Source organism: Heterodontus francisci, chromosome 2, assembly GCF_036365525.1.
Source record: "Heterodontus francisci isolate sHetFra1 chromosome 2, sHetFra1.hap1, whole genome shotgun sequence".
NCBI classification, from domain to species: Eukaryota; Metazoa; Chordata; class Chondrichthyes; order Heterodontiformes; family Heterodontidae; genus Heterodontus; species Heterodontus francisci.
The window spans coordinates 73,259,992-73,278,440 of NC_090372.1; the positions used below are offsets into that span (position 1 = coordinate 73,259,992).

General features: G+C 39.3%; 1 protein-coding gene across 4 annotated transcripts in view; it reads left to right on the forward strand.

Annotated features, from left to right (window-relative positions):
- The window catches only part of snx10b (sorting nexin 10b), a 118,698-nt gene extending 100,550 nt beyond the window's left edge, over positions 1-18,148 (forward strand). For 3 of the 4 annotated variants that reach the window (XM_068059099.1, XM_068059072.1, XM_068059090.1), the window contains 2 exons: positions 13,244-13,453; positions 13,840-18,148. In XM_068059099.1, the coding sequence (XP_067915200.1) occupies positions 13,244-13,418 (175 nt within the window). In that variant the 3' untranslated portion in view covers positions 13,419-13,453; positions 13,840-18,148. Of the gene's footprint in view, positions 1-1,029; positions 6,454-13,243; positions 13,454-13,839 lie in introns of those variants that run through there. The other variant, XM_068059081.1, reaches the window with a different exon arrangement.
- Positions 18,149-18,449: the final 301 nt, after the last annotated feature.

An 18,449-nucleotide genomic window follows, 5' to 3' on the forward strand; every position in this document is an offset into this window, starting at 1 on the left:
AGCTTGGTGAAGAGGTAGGTTTTGAGGAGTGCCTTAAAGGAGTAAAGAGATGGCGAGGTTTAGGGAGGGAATTCCAGAGCTTAGGGCCTAGGCAGCTGAAGGCATAGCCACTAATGGTGGAACAATTAAAATCGAGAATGCTTGAGGCCAGAATTAGATGAGAGCAGACGTCTCAGAAGGTGATGGGGTTGGATGGGGATGAGATTGGAGATAGGGAGGGTCGAGGCCATGGAGGGACTTTAAAACAAGGATGAGAATTTTAAAATTGAGATGTTGCTTGATTAGGAGCCAGTGTAGTTTAGCAAGCACAGGGGTGATAGGTGAACAGGACTTGGCCCGAGTAAGGACATGGGCAACAAAGATTTGGTTGACCTCAAGTTTATGGACAGTAGAATGTGAGAGTCCAGCCTGGAGTGTGTTGGAGTAGTCAAATCTAAAGTTAACAAAGGCATGAATGAGTTTCAGCAGCAGATGAGTGATGTAGGGGGTGTCAGATGATGACTCGGAATGGAAAGAGGCAATTTTAGCGATGGTGCAGATGTGTGGTTGGAAGTTGATCTTGGGGTCAAATATAACACTAAGGTTGCAAACAGTCTGGTTCAGCTTCAGACAGTTGCCAGGGAGAGGGATGGAGCTGGTGGCTAGGGAAGGTAATTTGTAGTGGGGACCGAAGACAATAGCTTTGGTCTTCCTAGTGTTTAGTTGGAGAAAATTTCTGCTCCAGTACTGGATGTCAGTTGAGCAGTCTGGTTTAGTAACAGTAGTGGAGAACTCGAGAGAGCTGGTGGTAAGTGTTGTCAGTGTATGTGTAAGTGGGCTGATTTGACATGAACTTCCACTTTTTATGCTAATAGTCTCACTGTATAAACGCTTGAAAAGGTATAACTGGGTTTTTAATGGCACACCAAGTCATGCTTACTGCTGAATAACCTCTCTGGCCCTGAAAAATTAATTTTATATTTGTGGAATATCAGATTTCTCCATTGATAAATTCTATATATTTTAAATGTTTTAAATTAAATATTCCAGGCGCGTATCCATTGTCTCTCGAGATAAGGAGGCCCAAAAGAAAGAAAAGAAAGAAAGAATTTCAGCTTCCACCTTCATTACATGCGTGTGTCCTAATCTTTATTTCACTCTGTAAAATGGTTAATAATTGAAAGATAATCGGTGCTTTTTACTTGCTGGTTTGTTGTCTTGAGAATTCTTCTAGGGGATTGGCTGCTTAGCATGCTCGATGACAATGCTGTTGCTGAATGCTGGAGATCCCCTCATGGTGACACTGGAATGAAATTAACGTTGGGAATAGGTGAAATTCATGCCAGAGAGATCGCTCTTTCTTTGTGAGCAACTCTCTTCACAGCTAGTGATGAGCACTGTCACTTTATCACTGACTGGAAAATCCAGGCCAATGAAATCCAGAATAAAGAAGGCAAAAATTAAAACCAGTATTTTTAAAGGAATGAACATAACTATGTAAGCCTCCTCTTGTGTGTACACCTTTTAATACACCTTTGAGAGGTGGTGATGTGTGTACACCTTTGAGGTGTACCTATGTGATCGTGCCAGCAGTGTAAGAGCTGTGATGTAACACACCATGTGACTTCTGGGTGGGCCAGTCTTAAGTAAGTCCCTGTACAGTGAAGACCTTTCTGTACCTGCAGGACCATCCTTAAATAAAGAATCCACGCTACTGCATTACTGATCCCATCTTGAGTGGTTAGTGCTTTGTGTATAGTAGCAGCTAACACAGAAGTTAAGACAACATACAATATGGTGGCAGCGATTTGGATTTTCAAAACCTCAACCTTTTGAGCTTTCTGACTTTCAAGGAAGTGCTAGCCACAGCTGATTCTCTACAGGAACTTCAAGGAACTGAATATCTGTTGCATTGCTTCACTCAGCAACAGTGCAAGCAACAGCTGGTTCAGCTTATGTGTGCTTGGGGCTAGAGGCCTGCTTTAGGACAGGGAAAAGAACCTGACCCGAACCCGACCGAACCACGGCAGGCCCGAGTCCCTCCGATTTTGCCCCGACCCGACCCGGCCATCCCTTTACTTGCCTTCCTGACATCAAACCTGCAAGAAGCTGTAGCGCATGCGTGATGATGTCACAGTGACGTCACTCGCTCACTGTGCAGAATTGGTTTCGTCCTGGACTCCCAGCTCAAATAAGTTTTTTTTTAAATACTTGCCAGCAGAGCACTTACCGTGTGTGTTCGGCCCGGCCCGACCCAACCCGAACTTGACACATGTCGTCGGGTTCGGGTCAGGTAACAGGCCTCTACTTGGGGCTATGAAGTCGAGCAGTTACAGACACCAGTTAGACCCTATATCCATGGAGATTCTGAGGGTCAGATTTCTTGTGTCGGGGACAACAAGGAGAAGTCGGAGTGTGCTGAACATTGTACAGAGTAAATGGGCTCCTGATTGAGAGATGCATCAGAGATTTATTTTAAGAGGCAGTGAGCCATCACAAGAATGACAGCACAGTTCCCGACCATCAGCTGGAAAACATCTGCCCTGCTATCGGAATTTCAGCTCTTCAGGCAAAGAGTTGAGCTATGTTTCGACAACTTAGCAGTCGCAGATCCACAGAAGCAGGCAGTGAAAATATGCATTTCCATTGGCAATGAAGGCTTACATCGCCTTAACACTGCTGGGCTTGCCGAAGAAGAGTAGAAGGATCCTACAAAATTTGGTCAACATTAGAGGATCAACATTGTGTCAGACTCAATTTTTGGGTCCATGAACTCGAATTCATATCTTTTCGACAGCAGCCAACTGAGTCCATTGACCAGTTTGCTAGTTGATATTGAGCTAAGGGCCACAAGTGTGACTTCACTGAGACTGAGCTAGCAGACTGCATCATCTCGCTCATAATTGCATCCACAACAATAGAGGCATACCAGAGGGATCTTTGAGAAGCCCATGGGGTATACAGTGGATGCTTTGCTCAAAGATGGTCGAAAATTTGAGTCTATCATTGTGGGCCAACAGAGTTTCCAATCCTCAGTGCAGCAAATACCATTGGTGCACTGAATAAGGATTCCAAGTACAGGAAACCATGTAAAAGGTGCGGGCTCTTACAAACACCAAGTGTTGCCAGCATTTAACGACATCTGCAAAGCATGTGGTGTCAGGGGTCACTAGAAACGTCAGTGTCAGAAAGCCAGGACAGATGCTGCTGGTAAGAGTCCTGACCACAGTCAGACAGGCTGTAAGAAGGCTTCACGCCCTGACCAACTTCACAGTCGTGCTTCACATCACAACCGATACATCCACGAGGTTGAGGATGACGTCGACATGAGCGATGTTGATGATGGTGAGAATCCAAGTTCAAGTTGGCGAGTGGAACATTTATTTCAATCTGTCAAAGTCACTGAGCGCATTAATTCAGTTACTTCACTGGAGGCGTTTGCATCTATTCATGTTCTATGTCTGTAAAAGGAGGACACGCGTATGCTCTGGGTGAAAGTGGACACTGGTGCCAGCGTAAATATTTTACCTTTTACTCATCTTTAAAGGCATGTATCCAGGTAAATGGCGAGCCATGGTGATGCCAACATGCACCCAACTAACTGCATACAATGGGTCCTTGATTCCGTGTTTAGGATCCATCAAGATTAAGTACAAGGACAATGATTCAGATTGGAAATCTCAACTTCTTTACATCTCCAAACAGCTAGACCTGCTATCGCTGAACTACAGGCATGCAAGGATTTGAGCCTGGTAATGATGCATGACACTGGGCAGCACCAAGCACCGCCTCCCTCCAGGCCTCAGACACTGACTCAAAGGCCCTGAAGCAAGTGAGTGCAGGGAAGGCCGCGGTCTCGGAATGATCTTTAAATTGTGCCCGTACTGTGGCCACAAGATAAAAGCTGTTTTCAACTTTTGCCCATCTTGTGGCTTCAGGATACCTAAAGAAGAGACTGAGTAAGAAGTATAGCCTGTTACTACCTAGTCTACAGCATCTCCAGCTCAAACTGTGCCCAGTGCAGAGGCACCCAAAACAAAGCACACCCCTGTGAACATATCTACCCTGAAGTTAATGTTACACCCTTGTTCAAAAAAATAAGTGTAAAGATAAGTCCAACAACTAATAGCCAGTCAGTTTAACCTCTGAGGGGAAGCTTCGAGAAACAATAATTTGGGACAAAATTAATGGTCACTTGGGCAAATGCGGGTTAATTATGGAAAGTCAGCGCAGATTTGTGAAGGACAAATCATGTTTAACTAACTTGCTGGAGCTTTTTGATGAGGTAACAGAGAAGATTGATGAGGGTAATGTTGTTGACGCGGTGTACCTGGACTTCCAAAAACCATTTGATAAAGTGCCACACAACAGACTTTTGAGCAAAGTCATACCTCATTGGAATTAAATGGACAGTAGCAACATGAATACGAAATTAGCTGAGGGACAGGAAACGGAGAATAGTGGTTAATGGATGTTTTGTGGACTGGAGGAAGATTTGTAATGGAGTTCCCCAAGGGTCGATGTTAGGACCCTTGCTCCTCCTGATATATATTAATGACCTAGACCTTGGTATAAAGGGCACAATTTCAAAATTTGCACATACAAAACTGGAAGTATTGTGAACTGTGAAGAGGAAAGTGTAGGACTTCAAAAGGATGCATCCAGGATTGGTGGAATGGGCGGTCAAGTGGCAAATGAAATTTAATGCAGAGAACTGTGAATTGATTCATTTTGGTAGGAAGAACATGGAGAAACAATATAAAATAAAGGATGCAATTTTAAAGGGGCTTGGAAGTATATGTGCTTAAATCATTGAAGGTGGCAGGACAAGTTGAGACAGCAGTTAATAGAGCATACAGCATCCTAGGCTTCAATAATGGGGCATAAGAGTACAAAAGCAAGAAAGTTATGCTAAACTTGTATAGAACATTGGTTCAGCCTCAACTAGAGTATTGTGTCTAGTTCTGGCACCACAGTTTAGGAAAGATGTGAAGGTGTTGGAGAGAGTGCAGAAAAAGTTTGAGAATGGTTCCAGGGATGAGGAACTTCAGTTACGTGGATAGATTGGAGAAGTTGGGACTGTTTTCTTTGGAGAAGGTTGAGAGTAGATTTGATTAAAGATGTTCAAAATCATGAGGGGTCTGGACAGGGTAGATGGGGGGGAAAAACTGTTCCCATTGGTGGAGGGATTGAGAACAAGAGGGCACAGATTTAAGGTAATTGACATAAGCAATAGTGACATGGAAAACTTTTTCATGCAGTGAGTGGTTAGGATCTGGAATGCACTGCCTGAGAGTGTGGTGGAGGCAGATCAATTGAGGCATTCAAGAGGGAATTGGATTGTTATCTGAAAAGGAAGAATGTGCAGGATACGGAGGAAAAGGTGGATGAGTGGCAGTAGGTAAACTGCTCTTTCAGAGAGCCAATGTAGACCCAACAGGCCGAATGACGACCTCCTGTGCTGTAACAATTCTGTGATTCTGTGAAGTTAGGAGCACTCTTCTGGTGCAATGGGGGAAGATGAAAGAGGTGCACGATAGTCATGCTGCAAGTCAACTTCCCAAATAGGTGAAAGGAGAATGGGTCATGATACAGAATCCTATAACTGGTACATGCAGTAATGTATAAGTCTCCAGGGTTCGACCAGGACTATGTTCGTACGAGGTTACTACTTTTGCTGGTGCTAATTGTGTAGGAATAGGGGTCAGATCTGAACAGTCCATGATTCCAGATTCATGGAAGACTCTATCTCCAGTCATACGAGATCAAAGACGATGGCCTGGGCAGAGTCAATGCATTCCACTTCCGTAGAGCCGAGTCCACAACACTTCTCCAGATTCCAAGAACTGTTATCCTGTTTCTAAATCGGGCCGTTTGATCAAACCACCCTTAATTAATTGTTGTGACTGATGTGCTTGCATGTTTCTGTTAGTGTTTTGTACAATGTATGTTTATCTCCTATTGCTGTTGAATAGTATGTAGTTAACTTTTACCTATTTGAGGAAAAAGGTATTGCGTGTACACCCTTAAGAGGTATGTCTACGTTATGCCAACAGTGTAAGAGCTGTGATGTAACACACCATGTGACTTCTGGGGTTGGGGGCAGTCTTAAGTATCTGTACAGTGAAGACCTGTCTGTACATGCAGAACCATCCTTAAAGAATCCGCACTACTGCGTTACTGATTCTGTCTTGAGTGGTTAGTGATTTGTGTATAGTAGCAGCTGAGCAGAGGTTAAGACAACACGCAACAGCTCCCACATCTACATTGATTAGGTTTTTGTTATTTTCCTTTGGTATGGCCAGGACTTGGTATAGTGAGCTTTAAAAAAACTGTGAACTTCTCTGCCAATAGAAAATTACACTTTTCTTGGTGTACTTTGCTTTTTTGTAATTTCTTTGTTCCTGCCTTCTGGATGCTGTCTCAACCTGTGCCGTTTGTTTAATGACTGCTGCCATCTTGTGGTTGCAAGTTTGTACTGCATTAAATTTGTAGATGAAGCTTTGGTTTGTTGCTGAGAATTATTTTATTTAAGGTAGTATTTTCTTGTAAAGATGGAGTAAATTGTCCTTGTTCCCCTATTTTATACTGTGGGGTAGATTTGGTAACAACACCAAAATGCTCAAACATTAGATTTTTTTCACGCAGTTACCTCAATGCTTTGATCACAACTTTAAAGTTGCTTGAATGTGTATAGTTCTTGTTCTTGTGCTGTTAATACAAAGTCACATTCATGTCTTTTGAACCTGGTAGTAGCTCCTAGCCGATGTACCTGTACCATACAGCAATATTAAGACAATGCTGGCCTCTACAATTTGAGAGGCCAGCCTGCTCAAGGCCAGATCCAAAGTGGCGGGTGCTGTTAATCAAAGCTGTTTTGTTTTGCTGGCACTTTTGGTTGGAGCCACAAACAGAAGTTGCTCAGCCTCACTAATTTTGGTGAGAGTGTGAGGCTGTTTTACTCTAGAATTGTTGCCAGTGGTGCTGTCGTATTGAGGCAACCAAGGTAATGCCCATTTTCTTTTGAATAGCTTGAATAGGGGCGGCACAGTGGCGCAGTGGTTAGCACTGCAGCCTCACAGCTCCAGCGACCCAGGTTCAATTCTGGGTACTGCCTGTGTGGAGTTTGCAAGTTCTCCCTGTGTCTGCGTGGGTTTTCTCCGGGTGCTCCGGTTTCCCCCCACAAGCCAAAAGACTTGCAGGTTGATAGGTAAATTGGCCATTATAAATTGCCCCTCGTATAGGTAGGTGGTTAGGAAATATAGGGACAGGTGGGGATGTGGTAGGGAACATGGGATTAGTGTAGGATTAGTATAAATGGGTGGTTGATGGTCGGCACAGACTCGGTGGGCCGAAGGGCCTGTTTCAGTGCTGTATCTCTAAACTAAACTAAACCTATAAATTACAGATTCACAGGTCCAAAAATGCTTCCATGATGAGGGTGATGTAATGCTTGGTCATGATGTGCAGTGCCAATAATGAATGTGTTTGGGTTGGTATGAAATTTCCCCTTCTCTGCTATTTTAATGAAGGCATTTATTTCAAATTGGTTAATGCCTTGGTTTTTAAAATACTAAAAATCAAACAATCAAATTAAGGAATTTCTGGCGTGCACTGCACAATTTTGGTCCATAGAATCTAACTTACAATGCTGACATTTTTGGCAGTCATTGTTAACCAATTTATTTGATCGTGTTAATGTCTACTCTGGTGTTAATGCTTAAATTTATACAGATTTAAGCCCTGTATGATTGTCTGAGCTTCAATATTTGCCTGTGTAAGTAAATTACACCCTTTTATAGTGTATGAACAATTCTCCCTCCAGTATGAAGTCACAGCAAAGTACAGGACTTACTGTGATTTGATTCTGAGCCAGGGTCAGGATTTGGACTGTATCCAGCCAGCCTGCCACTTTGGCACCTGTGTTTTATTCACTCAACGAACATAATTCTTTTGTTTTGAATTCAGACAACACCGTCTGGGATAATTAAACCGAATTATCAAAAGGGTAAACTATTGTGCAGCAGTTACTGCCCCAGGCTTGAGACTGGCTGGCTGAAGCTGGCTTTAAATTTGGTACATGTGTAATACAATATCCAGCCTCTGTAGTAGGTATATTCCAAACATAATGGGTGTGGAGATGACCTCACATTTGTGAACACTGTCAAGACCTGTAGAAGTGTCTAAAAGTGTTTTTTTTTTTAGGATAAATACCTGTGCCCTATTGTTTAACCAGTTATTCTTGCTAGTGCCATATTTGTCAGGCAGTGTAGAAGGTATGGTATGCCTCACCAAACACATTCACTGTCTGGCTTTGACTTCAGTAGAAGTACTGCAGCACCAGTAAGATATGGATCGCTCCATCTCCAGATGCCGCACTGTATGGATTAGAACTGGAAAGTCTGCTAGCTAGTATTTCACAATCACAACCTCCTAGTTTGAATAATGATTCTATATTGGATCTCATTCCTGAAGGTTGCAAGAGCAACCTTTATTGAATGATTCAATCCAGTCCCTGGTATAGGACTCATCTTCTTTAGGGCTGCTGTATTTATTTCAGCAGAGTGTTCTTTACTGTAGATTTCTCAAGATGAATGGCTGGGGGTGGGGAAGGAGGAATAGTATGTTGAGATGTAAATCAAATGAGTGAGTGCTATACATCCAGATGGTAATGTGGGACAGCTACTGATCAGCTCCCATGCTGGTATCAAGTCGTGGTCCCCACTGCAATCGGTGAAGCTGTTCTGGAATTCTTTCCTGTCAGTAATGTCACCAAAGTGCGCAAGTAGTGAGGTTTTCCATAGTGTTTCCAAGATGTGAGAAATTAACCTTTTTTAAAGTTGGCCAATATCTTAATTTTTTTTAACATAAAGTGAAAGAGTACTTTGAACAAAATGTATTCTGTATTTCTCCTGTCCCCAGTTCCCCTCTAATTTCCTTCTCACCTTTTTAAGTATTGCATCACACATAATATAATCTTCATGCCCTTTTAACTCCCCTCCCTCTCCCTGCACCAACCAAGTCATTGGTGCGTGTGTGTGGGGTGGGGGGGGGGGGGGGGGGAGGAGGGTGTTGCATGTGCTTATTTAGCTTGAATGTTTTCAGTTCACAGTAAAGTTGCAGTGTCATGAACATAACATTTTAAAATGTCAATTTAAACATATTACCAGGAAATGATACTCGTAATAAATCAGTTCTCTTTCTTGTAATAATTTGTTTTTTCTAGTGCTAGTTGGATTATTTAGCATATTAATTTTGATATGCTACAGGAAAATAGCAAATTTCATAGTTGCACAGATATGATTCTTCACTCTTAATTGATACCTCAGAATACTACCTCCAGTATTGATCTATAAACCAGCAGTACTTCACTCATGTCTTTTACATCAATACAGCCACAGACATAATCTGGAAAGATTAAACCTGTAGCCTACATATAGTATCAAATTTAACCTCATTACATTTGACCGTAATCTGACCTACACCTCAGCTAGGTTAAAACATCAAATTCTAGTAACAATACTAGTTTTTCCAATAGCATACAATCCTGTTTTAAATACTTTTCCACTTTTCCAAAAATATTGACATGTCAAGACAGGAGGAGACTGAGGAATTCATTCCAAAGTAGTAGTTATATGAAACTTGCATTCTCAAAAAATTGGGCTGGAATGAGGAGGGTAGCTTTCATTGGCTACTAATTTACAGCTAGCAACAAATCATTCCTTAAACATAGGTTTTCTTTTGTAGTTTTATTGAATGCTGATGCCACACACTTGCAGTTCAACATTAGGATCACAAGTCTATTTAGATTTTTGACTTTGACCATTTATCTAAATATATTGTGGGATAAGAAATGTGGCTTTCATTTGTAAACTTGCCTCTCTTGCTTGATAGGGAGTTCTATATGCCTCTGGCAATTCAGCTACAGATTTCATTCTATTTCTCTGTATTGAAGTATTTTAATTAGGTTGATATGGTTGATATATGCCTAGCTTATGCTGCATAGCTTGCACATGTTTGAACAGGAATAGTACTGTGACTACATCACAAGAGTAGCCATTCCACTTCCAATTAGCAGAACCTCAAAGCTGTTGTTTAAAACAAAACAAATATTCAGCCAATTTATCAGAAATGTTGCATCTGAAACTGTACACAAAAAGAGGATCTTTTGGTACATAGTGAGTGATGAACTACATAATCGAGAGAAAATGTGTGCATTCTGTAATTAAAAGTAAACCTTTCCTAAAGCATTCTAGAAATTTGAGGGGAAAATTAAAGCCATAGTCCTTTATGGCTTGAAATAATTTTTAGGTTTTACCTATTTAGGTGAATGCTCAAAAAGCAACATATTTGAAATTGTGTTAAGGCTCTACTTTATCATTAGCATTTTTAGTAGTTCCAGCAACATATTTTATTCAATGAAGCTTGGGGACCATTGTCCTAACCCTGTTCCTGCAGCAGTAACTCACCGTTTCGCCTCTAAGTGGCGCCATCCAATAGCTGAGTAATACCTGTTTATATTAATTCTGCACACCCTAAAATGTGTACGTTTAAAATTGCAGTCTGGATGGTGGCTAAAAGTTACTTTAATTAGCGTCAACGCCATAAAAAAAGCAGTAGGCCATTCGGCCCCTCGAGCTTTATCCGCTGCCATTCAATAAGATCGTGGTTGATCTCTATCCTAGCTCCATTCACCCGACTTAACTCCATATCCCTTATACTCTTGGCTCACAAAAATCTTCCCATCTCTGATTTAAAATTATTCGAGCTGCCATCTACTGCTTTTTGTGGCAGAGGGTTCCATATTTCTACTACCCTTTGCGTGTAGAGTTGTTTCCTGGCGTCTCTCCTGAATGGCCTGGTTGTGATTTTAAGGTTATGTTCCCTTGTCCTAAATTTCTCTCCCCAGTGGAAAAAGATTCTTTATCTACCCATTCATCCCATAATGTCTGTGCTGCAGATTCATACAAGCTCATTTTCCTGTTAAATTGACATTTGCCAGCAGTTTGTTTTCTAGCAAGCATACTTTTGAAACTGTTTGTGCTCTCATTCTGTTCTCCTCCCTTTACTATATATGCAGTAATTGCAGTTTATAAAATTGGCACTAGTTTAAAATAATTGTTTTCAAATCCCTCCATGACCTCGCCCTTCCCTAGCTCAATAATCTCCTCCTCCAGCCCCACTACCCTCTGAGATATCTGCGCTCATCTAATTCTGGCCTTTTGAGTACCCAGATTTTAATAGTTCCACCATTGGTGGCCAAGCCTTCAGCTGCCTAGGCCCTAAGCTCTGGAATTTCCTCCCTAAATCTCTCTACCCCTCTTCCCTCATTTTTAAGATGCTCCTTAAAACCTACCTCTTTGACCAAGCTTTTGGCCATCTTCCCTACTATCTCCTTACGTGGTTCGGTGTCTTATTTGTTTTATAACACTCCTGTGAAGCCCTTGGAACCTTTCATTATGTTAAAGGTGCTGTATAAATAGAAAGTTGTTCATGATTGGTTTGTAGGTGGCATTCTGTGAATGTGGTTTATTCTACCCAAGATCAGATACTGGCGATTTCCTCCAAACCTATCCAATCCTGAGATGGTGTTTCTCAATTAATGCTAATTAGATAATTATTTATGAAGTGCCCTCAATAGTTTACGATTATTTTAACAAAGCTGAAAGAATTGTTCTTCCTGCAAAAATCTGACTTTACCAGAGAGCTTCAGGTTATTTATTTATAACAACCTTGGGCAAATCCTTCTGAATCAAAACATCCCCATACACCAGGCATTGCTGGGAGCTCCTGACTGATGCAAATGTCAATAGCTACCTGCAGCTGAATTAAGCGCTTGACACCTGCACAAATCACTTTTTAAAAAAAAACAATATTGCTATTTGTGATGGTAAGTGTTGCTTTATTCAATATTAAAGTGAACTAAGATTTTACTGATACGATTTCAAAATGTTTAATACAATCCTTGTTTGTGACTAATATTTAAGAATTGTTAATACCCAATGATGGATGAACTTTTGTGACTATGGTATGTTTTGGACTTGTGATCTTTCTGCAGGAAATGAGGAAGTTATGTAGTTTTTATTATCATGCCCCAGTGGCCTGGAATTAGTTAGGATAAACTCCCAAAATTATTTGCTTTTACAGTTGGAGATGCAGCACTTATTTTGGGGTGGAGGAGAAACATAGTAGAGGAACTATTTCTCTACATATATTTGTATATGTGACTGCATTTGCTTCCATCTCGCCAGCACTGATATCCCTCGAGTACAAAAAATAATTTATTTTAATAAAAATCCTCGTCAAAGCATGCTTCCTCATGATATGACCTTGGTTTAAATTGTCAAAGAAAGTCTGTTTGGAAAATTGCATTATTTTGAAAGCAAAGTAAATAGTAATTTATTTATGCATCTACTTCAATTTTTAAAAAAGTAGCTTTGTTTTGTAATTCTCCTTTTATGCTGCATCATGCCTGATTGACAGCAGGAAACTACCTGCAGGGTTCTGTTGCTCTGTGATAAGTAAATGGTTTTGATCTTTTCACTTTTGTTTTGAAATTTTTGAGCAAAGGTTCCCACCCCCTCAGCCTTCCAGGGTTCAGTAACATACAAATTCTAAATTTTAAATTAACCAATGAATGTCAAGTTTATTTCTTTTTACTTCTGGTGTCTCTCATTACTCATTCCTCAGGTATGAGCACAGAGTGAGTGTTGGCAGGATGTGCATCTGTAGAGAACATCACACCAAGGGGAATATCACTGCCAAACCCAGCCTTGCTGACTTTTACATGTGCACTTTTATCTGCGTGCAGATGCAGTCTCGGATTGGGCTGCTAATATGGCACCCTGGAATTGAAAACGTGGCTTTTTCAAACCCCCCAAACTGTTCTCTTTCTCCCCTCTACCCCCCACCCCCCCACAATCCTCTGCCAAACCAACACTAGGATACTGACCCAATTATATTTCTGCCATGCCTGAAATCAGCTAACCTGGCATAAACTGGATATTGAACCTGCTTCCTGACTTAGCTACTTAAATCTTTAACTGACTGAGCTGTTGAGGAAACACTGATGTTTTTAATACAGTACTGGAAAACTATTTTTGTAAAGAATAGTATGAAACTAGGAATCTTTTTATCTGTAGGAGTTGAACAAAAGGTTTTATCAGCTGTTTTGTTCCTGAGATTTTGTTTTATCTTTTTAACAGGCTATTTATTGTATATATTTACAGAAAGCACTTAAGATGTTCCTTTTCTTGTGTTGCAGAGTATTGCAGATCAACATCCTCCTTTCAGATAGCAGATTGCACCTCTTCTTGCAGACACAGCTAGACCCCACAGAGATTGAGGCCTGCGTCTCGGGTCTGACTGACTACACGGTTGCTGATGCAGTTCATAAACATGCCACTTCTAACCGAAGGTTCCCTGTAGAGGAAGCATAGAAAGTAAAGATCTGTTTAGATTTAAACTTCAAAAGGTATTTGATATGATGCCTTACTTTGTGTTTTTAATCCAATATGGATATCTCTTTTTTTAAAAAAAAAACATTGTTAATTGACCAAATTTTTATAGAGCTGTGACAGCTCATCATAGAAAGCTGCTCACACCTACACACTGAATTAATGAATGCACTGGAAATTCAATTATCTGCATTCTGATTATCTGAATTTCATTTTGTTAGACTTGGGTTATTTCCTTTTAAATTATCTAGCAAAAAATATCAGACTCTACTCCAAACACCTAATTAAAAGACCAAATTTCCTGTCTCTCTGTGACTGGAGATAATTAAGGTTCTCCTCTGTTACTCAGGCTTTAACTGTGTTGTAGAAACCAATTTCCTCTTTATTATTTTATTTTCATCAGCACTTCATCCTCGGGGCTTGGAAATGGCAGCAATGACAACAACGTGAAGTCGTAAAAGATGAACATTTCAAGAATCTGTTTTGTGGCTCATTTTCTGCTTTGGGCATGTGTTCAGAATTTACAGTCCAGACTGCTGATTATCCAAATGTAGACCTCCAAATGGACCTCATTCACAAAAGAACTGTGAAAGCTCAGTTTAATGCACTGTTTTCCTTCATGGACAGGAAAATCATGTTTTTTTGGGGCTACAATGAAAATTGTTCATTTAACTTTTTGATTGAGTTGCTGTATTTTCAATTATAGCTTTTGTGGTGAAGGGGTGGAAAAAAATAAATTTGGCCTGATTTTTTTTTTGTAGGACATGCAATGGTGCAGTAAGCAAGAGAACAAATGATTGTGAAATTAGTTTTTTAAAAATTGAATACTAATATATACTTTTCTAAACTTAACTCCTAACTAGTCTAAAACTTGGATCTTCTGACTGCAATGTATGTATATGGGTGAGAGGGTGTAATATGCATTCTATTAACAGCAATCCCACTGTCTTTTATATATGAGCTGCTGTTCCTTGGAAGAAAATAATGTGATGCACAGAGGAAATGTCATCCAATCATTCGTAAATCACTCCTGGGCAGATTTTATGCTAATTAATCACTGTGTCTTGATTTAGTAATATGCTTGCCATAGAAACTTTTGATTTCGGCCTGTAAATTTAGCTGTTTGATTAGGTTGGGAAAATTCACTCTGTTAAAAACCACAAACAGTAACTCTCGTCATTGGTCCTAGCTTTTGTTGAGTGCTCCATTTTTTTTTAAAAAAAGGTTGTTTCTAAAATCCAAACTCAAAATATTTAACACATACAGCTTTATACCTGTGAACTTTAATAACATAATGCTGGCTTTTGGTTGACTGTCAGTTTGACTATTATCAGAAAATTTACTCTTGCTCCTTACAACAATTATTCTCGGTCTTCAAATTGCTTAAGTACCCCCATAGCAGCTAGCAAATCCACTCCTTCCAAAGCAGTAAGTTAGCAAGATAGATTCGCGGAGATGAGGTGGGGTGCTGCAATTAGCCAAAGCACCTCTGGGGTGGCCTGGCTTCCTGCTCCTGATTGTTAGCTAGCAACAGCTACAAGATATATCGGTATTGAATAAGGGCAGAATTGGGCTCAGTTCTGATACTCTTCTGGACAACTAGCCAGCTGATAACTGGTTCCAGGCTTTCTCATGTAAATGGCCACTAGGTTGAAGTAACAGAGGGTGACCACTGTTGTGAAATCTTGACCCAACAGGGACCTAATGTTTTTATGGAGGGGAGAAGATGATTGGGAGTTCGTTGGAAATCAACTTTTTAAACAAAAAATCCCACCACCATCCATAATTTACTATTTTGAAGATAAAGTGGATTAATATGCAACTTTAACATTCTATCCAAAATATAACAGCATTTCATAAATCATTTTCATATGGTTTGATTATGGATTTAAAAATAGATTATTAAAACCTGTGTATTATGGATCTTGGTCTTTGAACCAGTATAAGCCCTAGTAGCCTAATTATTTAACTACATATCCTGAGTACAATTTGTTTTCCACTTCTTTCCCTTCCTGATCTTATCAAGAAAATTGACATGTTCAAGGTAAACAGTCACTACCTAGATTATTTTGGTTACATTGATTCCTCTGTATAGTGTTGAAATAAATCAATGTGTAGTCGAGTTAGACTGGTGTAACTGGGTTTGGTGCTAAATTTGAATTGGATGCTCTCTTGTTACTAAAGAGGACACTTTAATAATACTCAAAGAATTATTTTTCATTCCACTAAATGATGCAGAAAAAAAACTTTTGGGAGCTGTAAGGCTCTGGCCTATGTATTACTGAAAGGATCATTATTTGTCTCCTTGATACTGTGAATCTTCATTTGCCATTGTGAAATTTTTGTGTTTTTTTTTATAGCTGCAATTTATTTGGTTAGCCTGTTGGCCATAATGGTGCTGTCTGTGAGAGCTGGCAAATAAACTCTGCAATCTGGATTCGTTTTGTAGGAAAATGTTTGGACAGTGAAAAAAGAAGCTGGACTTCACTAGATGGCTCACAGTGTGCTCTACTTCACTTGATTTGTCTGAAAGTTTGTCCACTATAGACTCCTTTCTTCAAAAGTCAATGTTTATGGAATTATGCACTACTGTACTTTTATTACTTTAATAAATTTATCAAATGTATGTGATTTATGAACTATTCTGGTTTACAAAACTCTACAGGGTAGATCATTGATAATCTGATGCATGAAATGAATTTATGGTCTGGTAATCTGCAGGAATTTTTTCTATTCTGGAGACTGAAGTGATGGAATGCTTTTTGAAGCAAAATATATGCAAAAGCTTAAATGGTTCACAAATATACATGTTTAATGGCAGGAAAACCAAATCTGCAGCTTCATATGAGCTATGTATACAGACTCTGTCATACTTTCTCAGCATTGCTGTAGGCCAGTAGCACCCGGTTTGTCGAGGTCTGTTCTCCCTGACCGTATGGTATTGGGTGCTTATGAAAGTCATTCTGGGTTGTCTAGATCAATTAAAGGAGTCTGGTACTACTGCACCATACATTGCTTGACAGCTTAGTGGGCTTTAGATTGCAATCTAAATGCTGTTGCGCACTTGAGGTGCTTCTCGACTATAAATTGCCAGCACCTTTTTTTTTATACAGAACTGATTTTCATGGAAGGAGAATTAAAAATGACTCTTTTTAATCTTGCAAGGATTCCAGGTTCACCCAAAGCTGCTGGTACGTCTGTAGTGTATTGTATTATGCAACAACTAAAACTGAAGTTCAGATAGGATACAGAAAATATTTCTAGGACTTCTATATTTTTTGCAGGAACCATCTGGATGCAATCTAATATTTTATCTTTTGAGATGTAGGAATTTTACATTTTTTTTACTTGTATACTTGTATACTGTATTGAGCGATTGAGTTTTATTTTAATAGCACAGGGATGAGAAAAGATCATTTAATCTTTCAAAGCTCATTCCTCTAAGATCTTAATTCCTCTGTCATGGCATCTAATTGTATTTTCAATAACTCAAGTGAATTTTGGCCTTTATTACCTTGCTTGGTAGATCATATGTTCTATGTTCTATTTATTATGGAGATGTTTATTGTGATATCAGTTCAGAACTCACTTTTTGCTTTTATCTGTTTATATTCTCTGATTTTATATTCTTGACATTTTTTGCAGTAATCGTAGGTTACTTTATCTGCACCATGCACCCTTTTTAATATTTATACTTTTTGAGGACACTCTTTCTAGACAGTGGGTAGAGTCTCTGCTAAACCAGTGCAAAAGATCGAGGAATTTCAAGCATAAATTCATCCAACACAAATCTTTCTTGCTGGTTTAAAAACATTGCGCTGGAAGCCATGTCCCCCAGCTCAAGTTAATCACTGGTGATTTTCTGCTAATTGTACCTGTTTGCAGCCCTTTGAGGAGGCTCTTAATTAAGTTTTCTTTTGGATGCAATGACACTAAAAGGCACCTTTTAAAACATTTTAAAATGTTTTTAAGTTCAATTTAATCGCCAATATGTACATCAATGAAACTATTAATTGTTCTGTATAGTTTTAAAGTCATTTTCAGTTTTTAAAAATTGGGTACTCCCAGGTGGTTGACAAGACACTGAATAAGTGCTTATTTTTTGTTATAAACCCATTTTCTGTTGTATTAATAAAACCAATCAGGTGAGTATTTTTAAATGCATCAAGCAATATTTGATAATGCAAGGGAAAAAAATAAACAAATTCTAAAATGCTGCTGATTGTGCTAATTCATGGAAGATTTTATGCTTGTGAAAATGGAAATAAGTTTGAGTAGAAACTTGAACCACAACTTCACTTCTGAAAACTTAATGCAGTTTGTGCCCAGATTGCTGATTATGTCCAAAGTGGAAACTCTACACCCTAATCTTTCTTGTTGACTCAATCCCTTTTATGCTTTTTTTTTAATGCAACTACTTTTTTAAGTGGAGTAACAAAATCTGAAGCACTGTTTTAAGAGTGTTTCAGCTTCTACATTTTCATAGCCATAGCATAACTTTTGTAACTTGTATTCCAGTATTTTTAATTACATATCCTAGTTTTTTTTATTGCTTCCCTGCATCGGACATGAAGGCAAATTGTCCATTTCTACCAAATTCCTTTGTTGTCTTGTACCAATTTAGTAAAATTCAAATTGCTCATCTCTTGCATGTTTTTCCAATTTGTTATACCTTAATAAAATACCATTTGTCTGTTGAGTTGCATAATCAATTTGAATCCTTCTGTAAATATTTTGTTGCATGACTGTGTATTGCTCTGCTTAATTTCTACCAATGAAAACTTGATCATTTATTAGCTGCTTACTGTACCCAGATCATTTATGTAGATTGTTTCTAATGGGTATACAAGAAATTGTACATATTTAAACAGATTCACTATGGTCAAGAGTAAACTATTTTTAAAATTTTAGGTGGAGGAAGGCTTGCACCAATTGATATATTCTGCAGTGGAACCTTCAAAGATGGCTAGCAAGATGCTGTAATCAGAACTCTGTAATGACAAACTCTCCGTG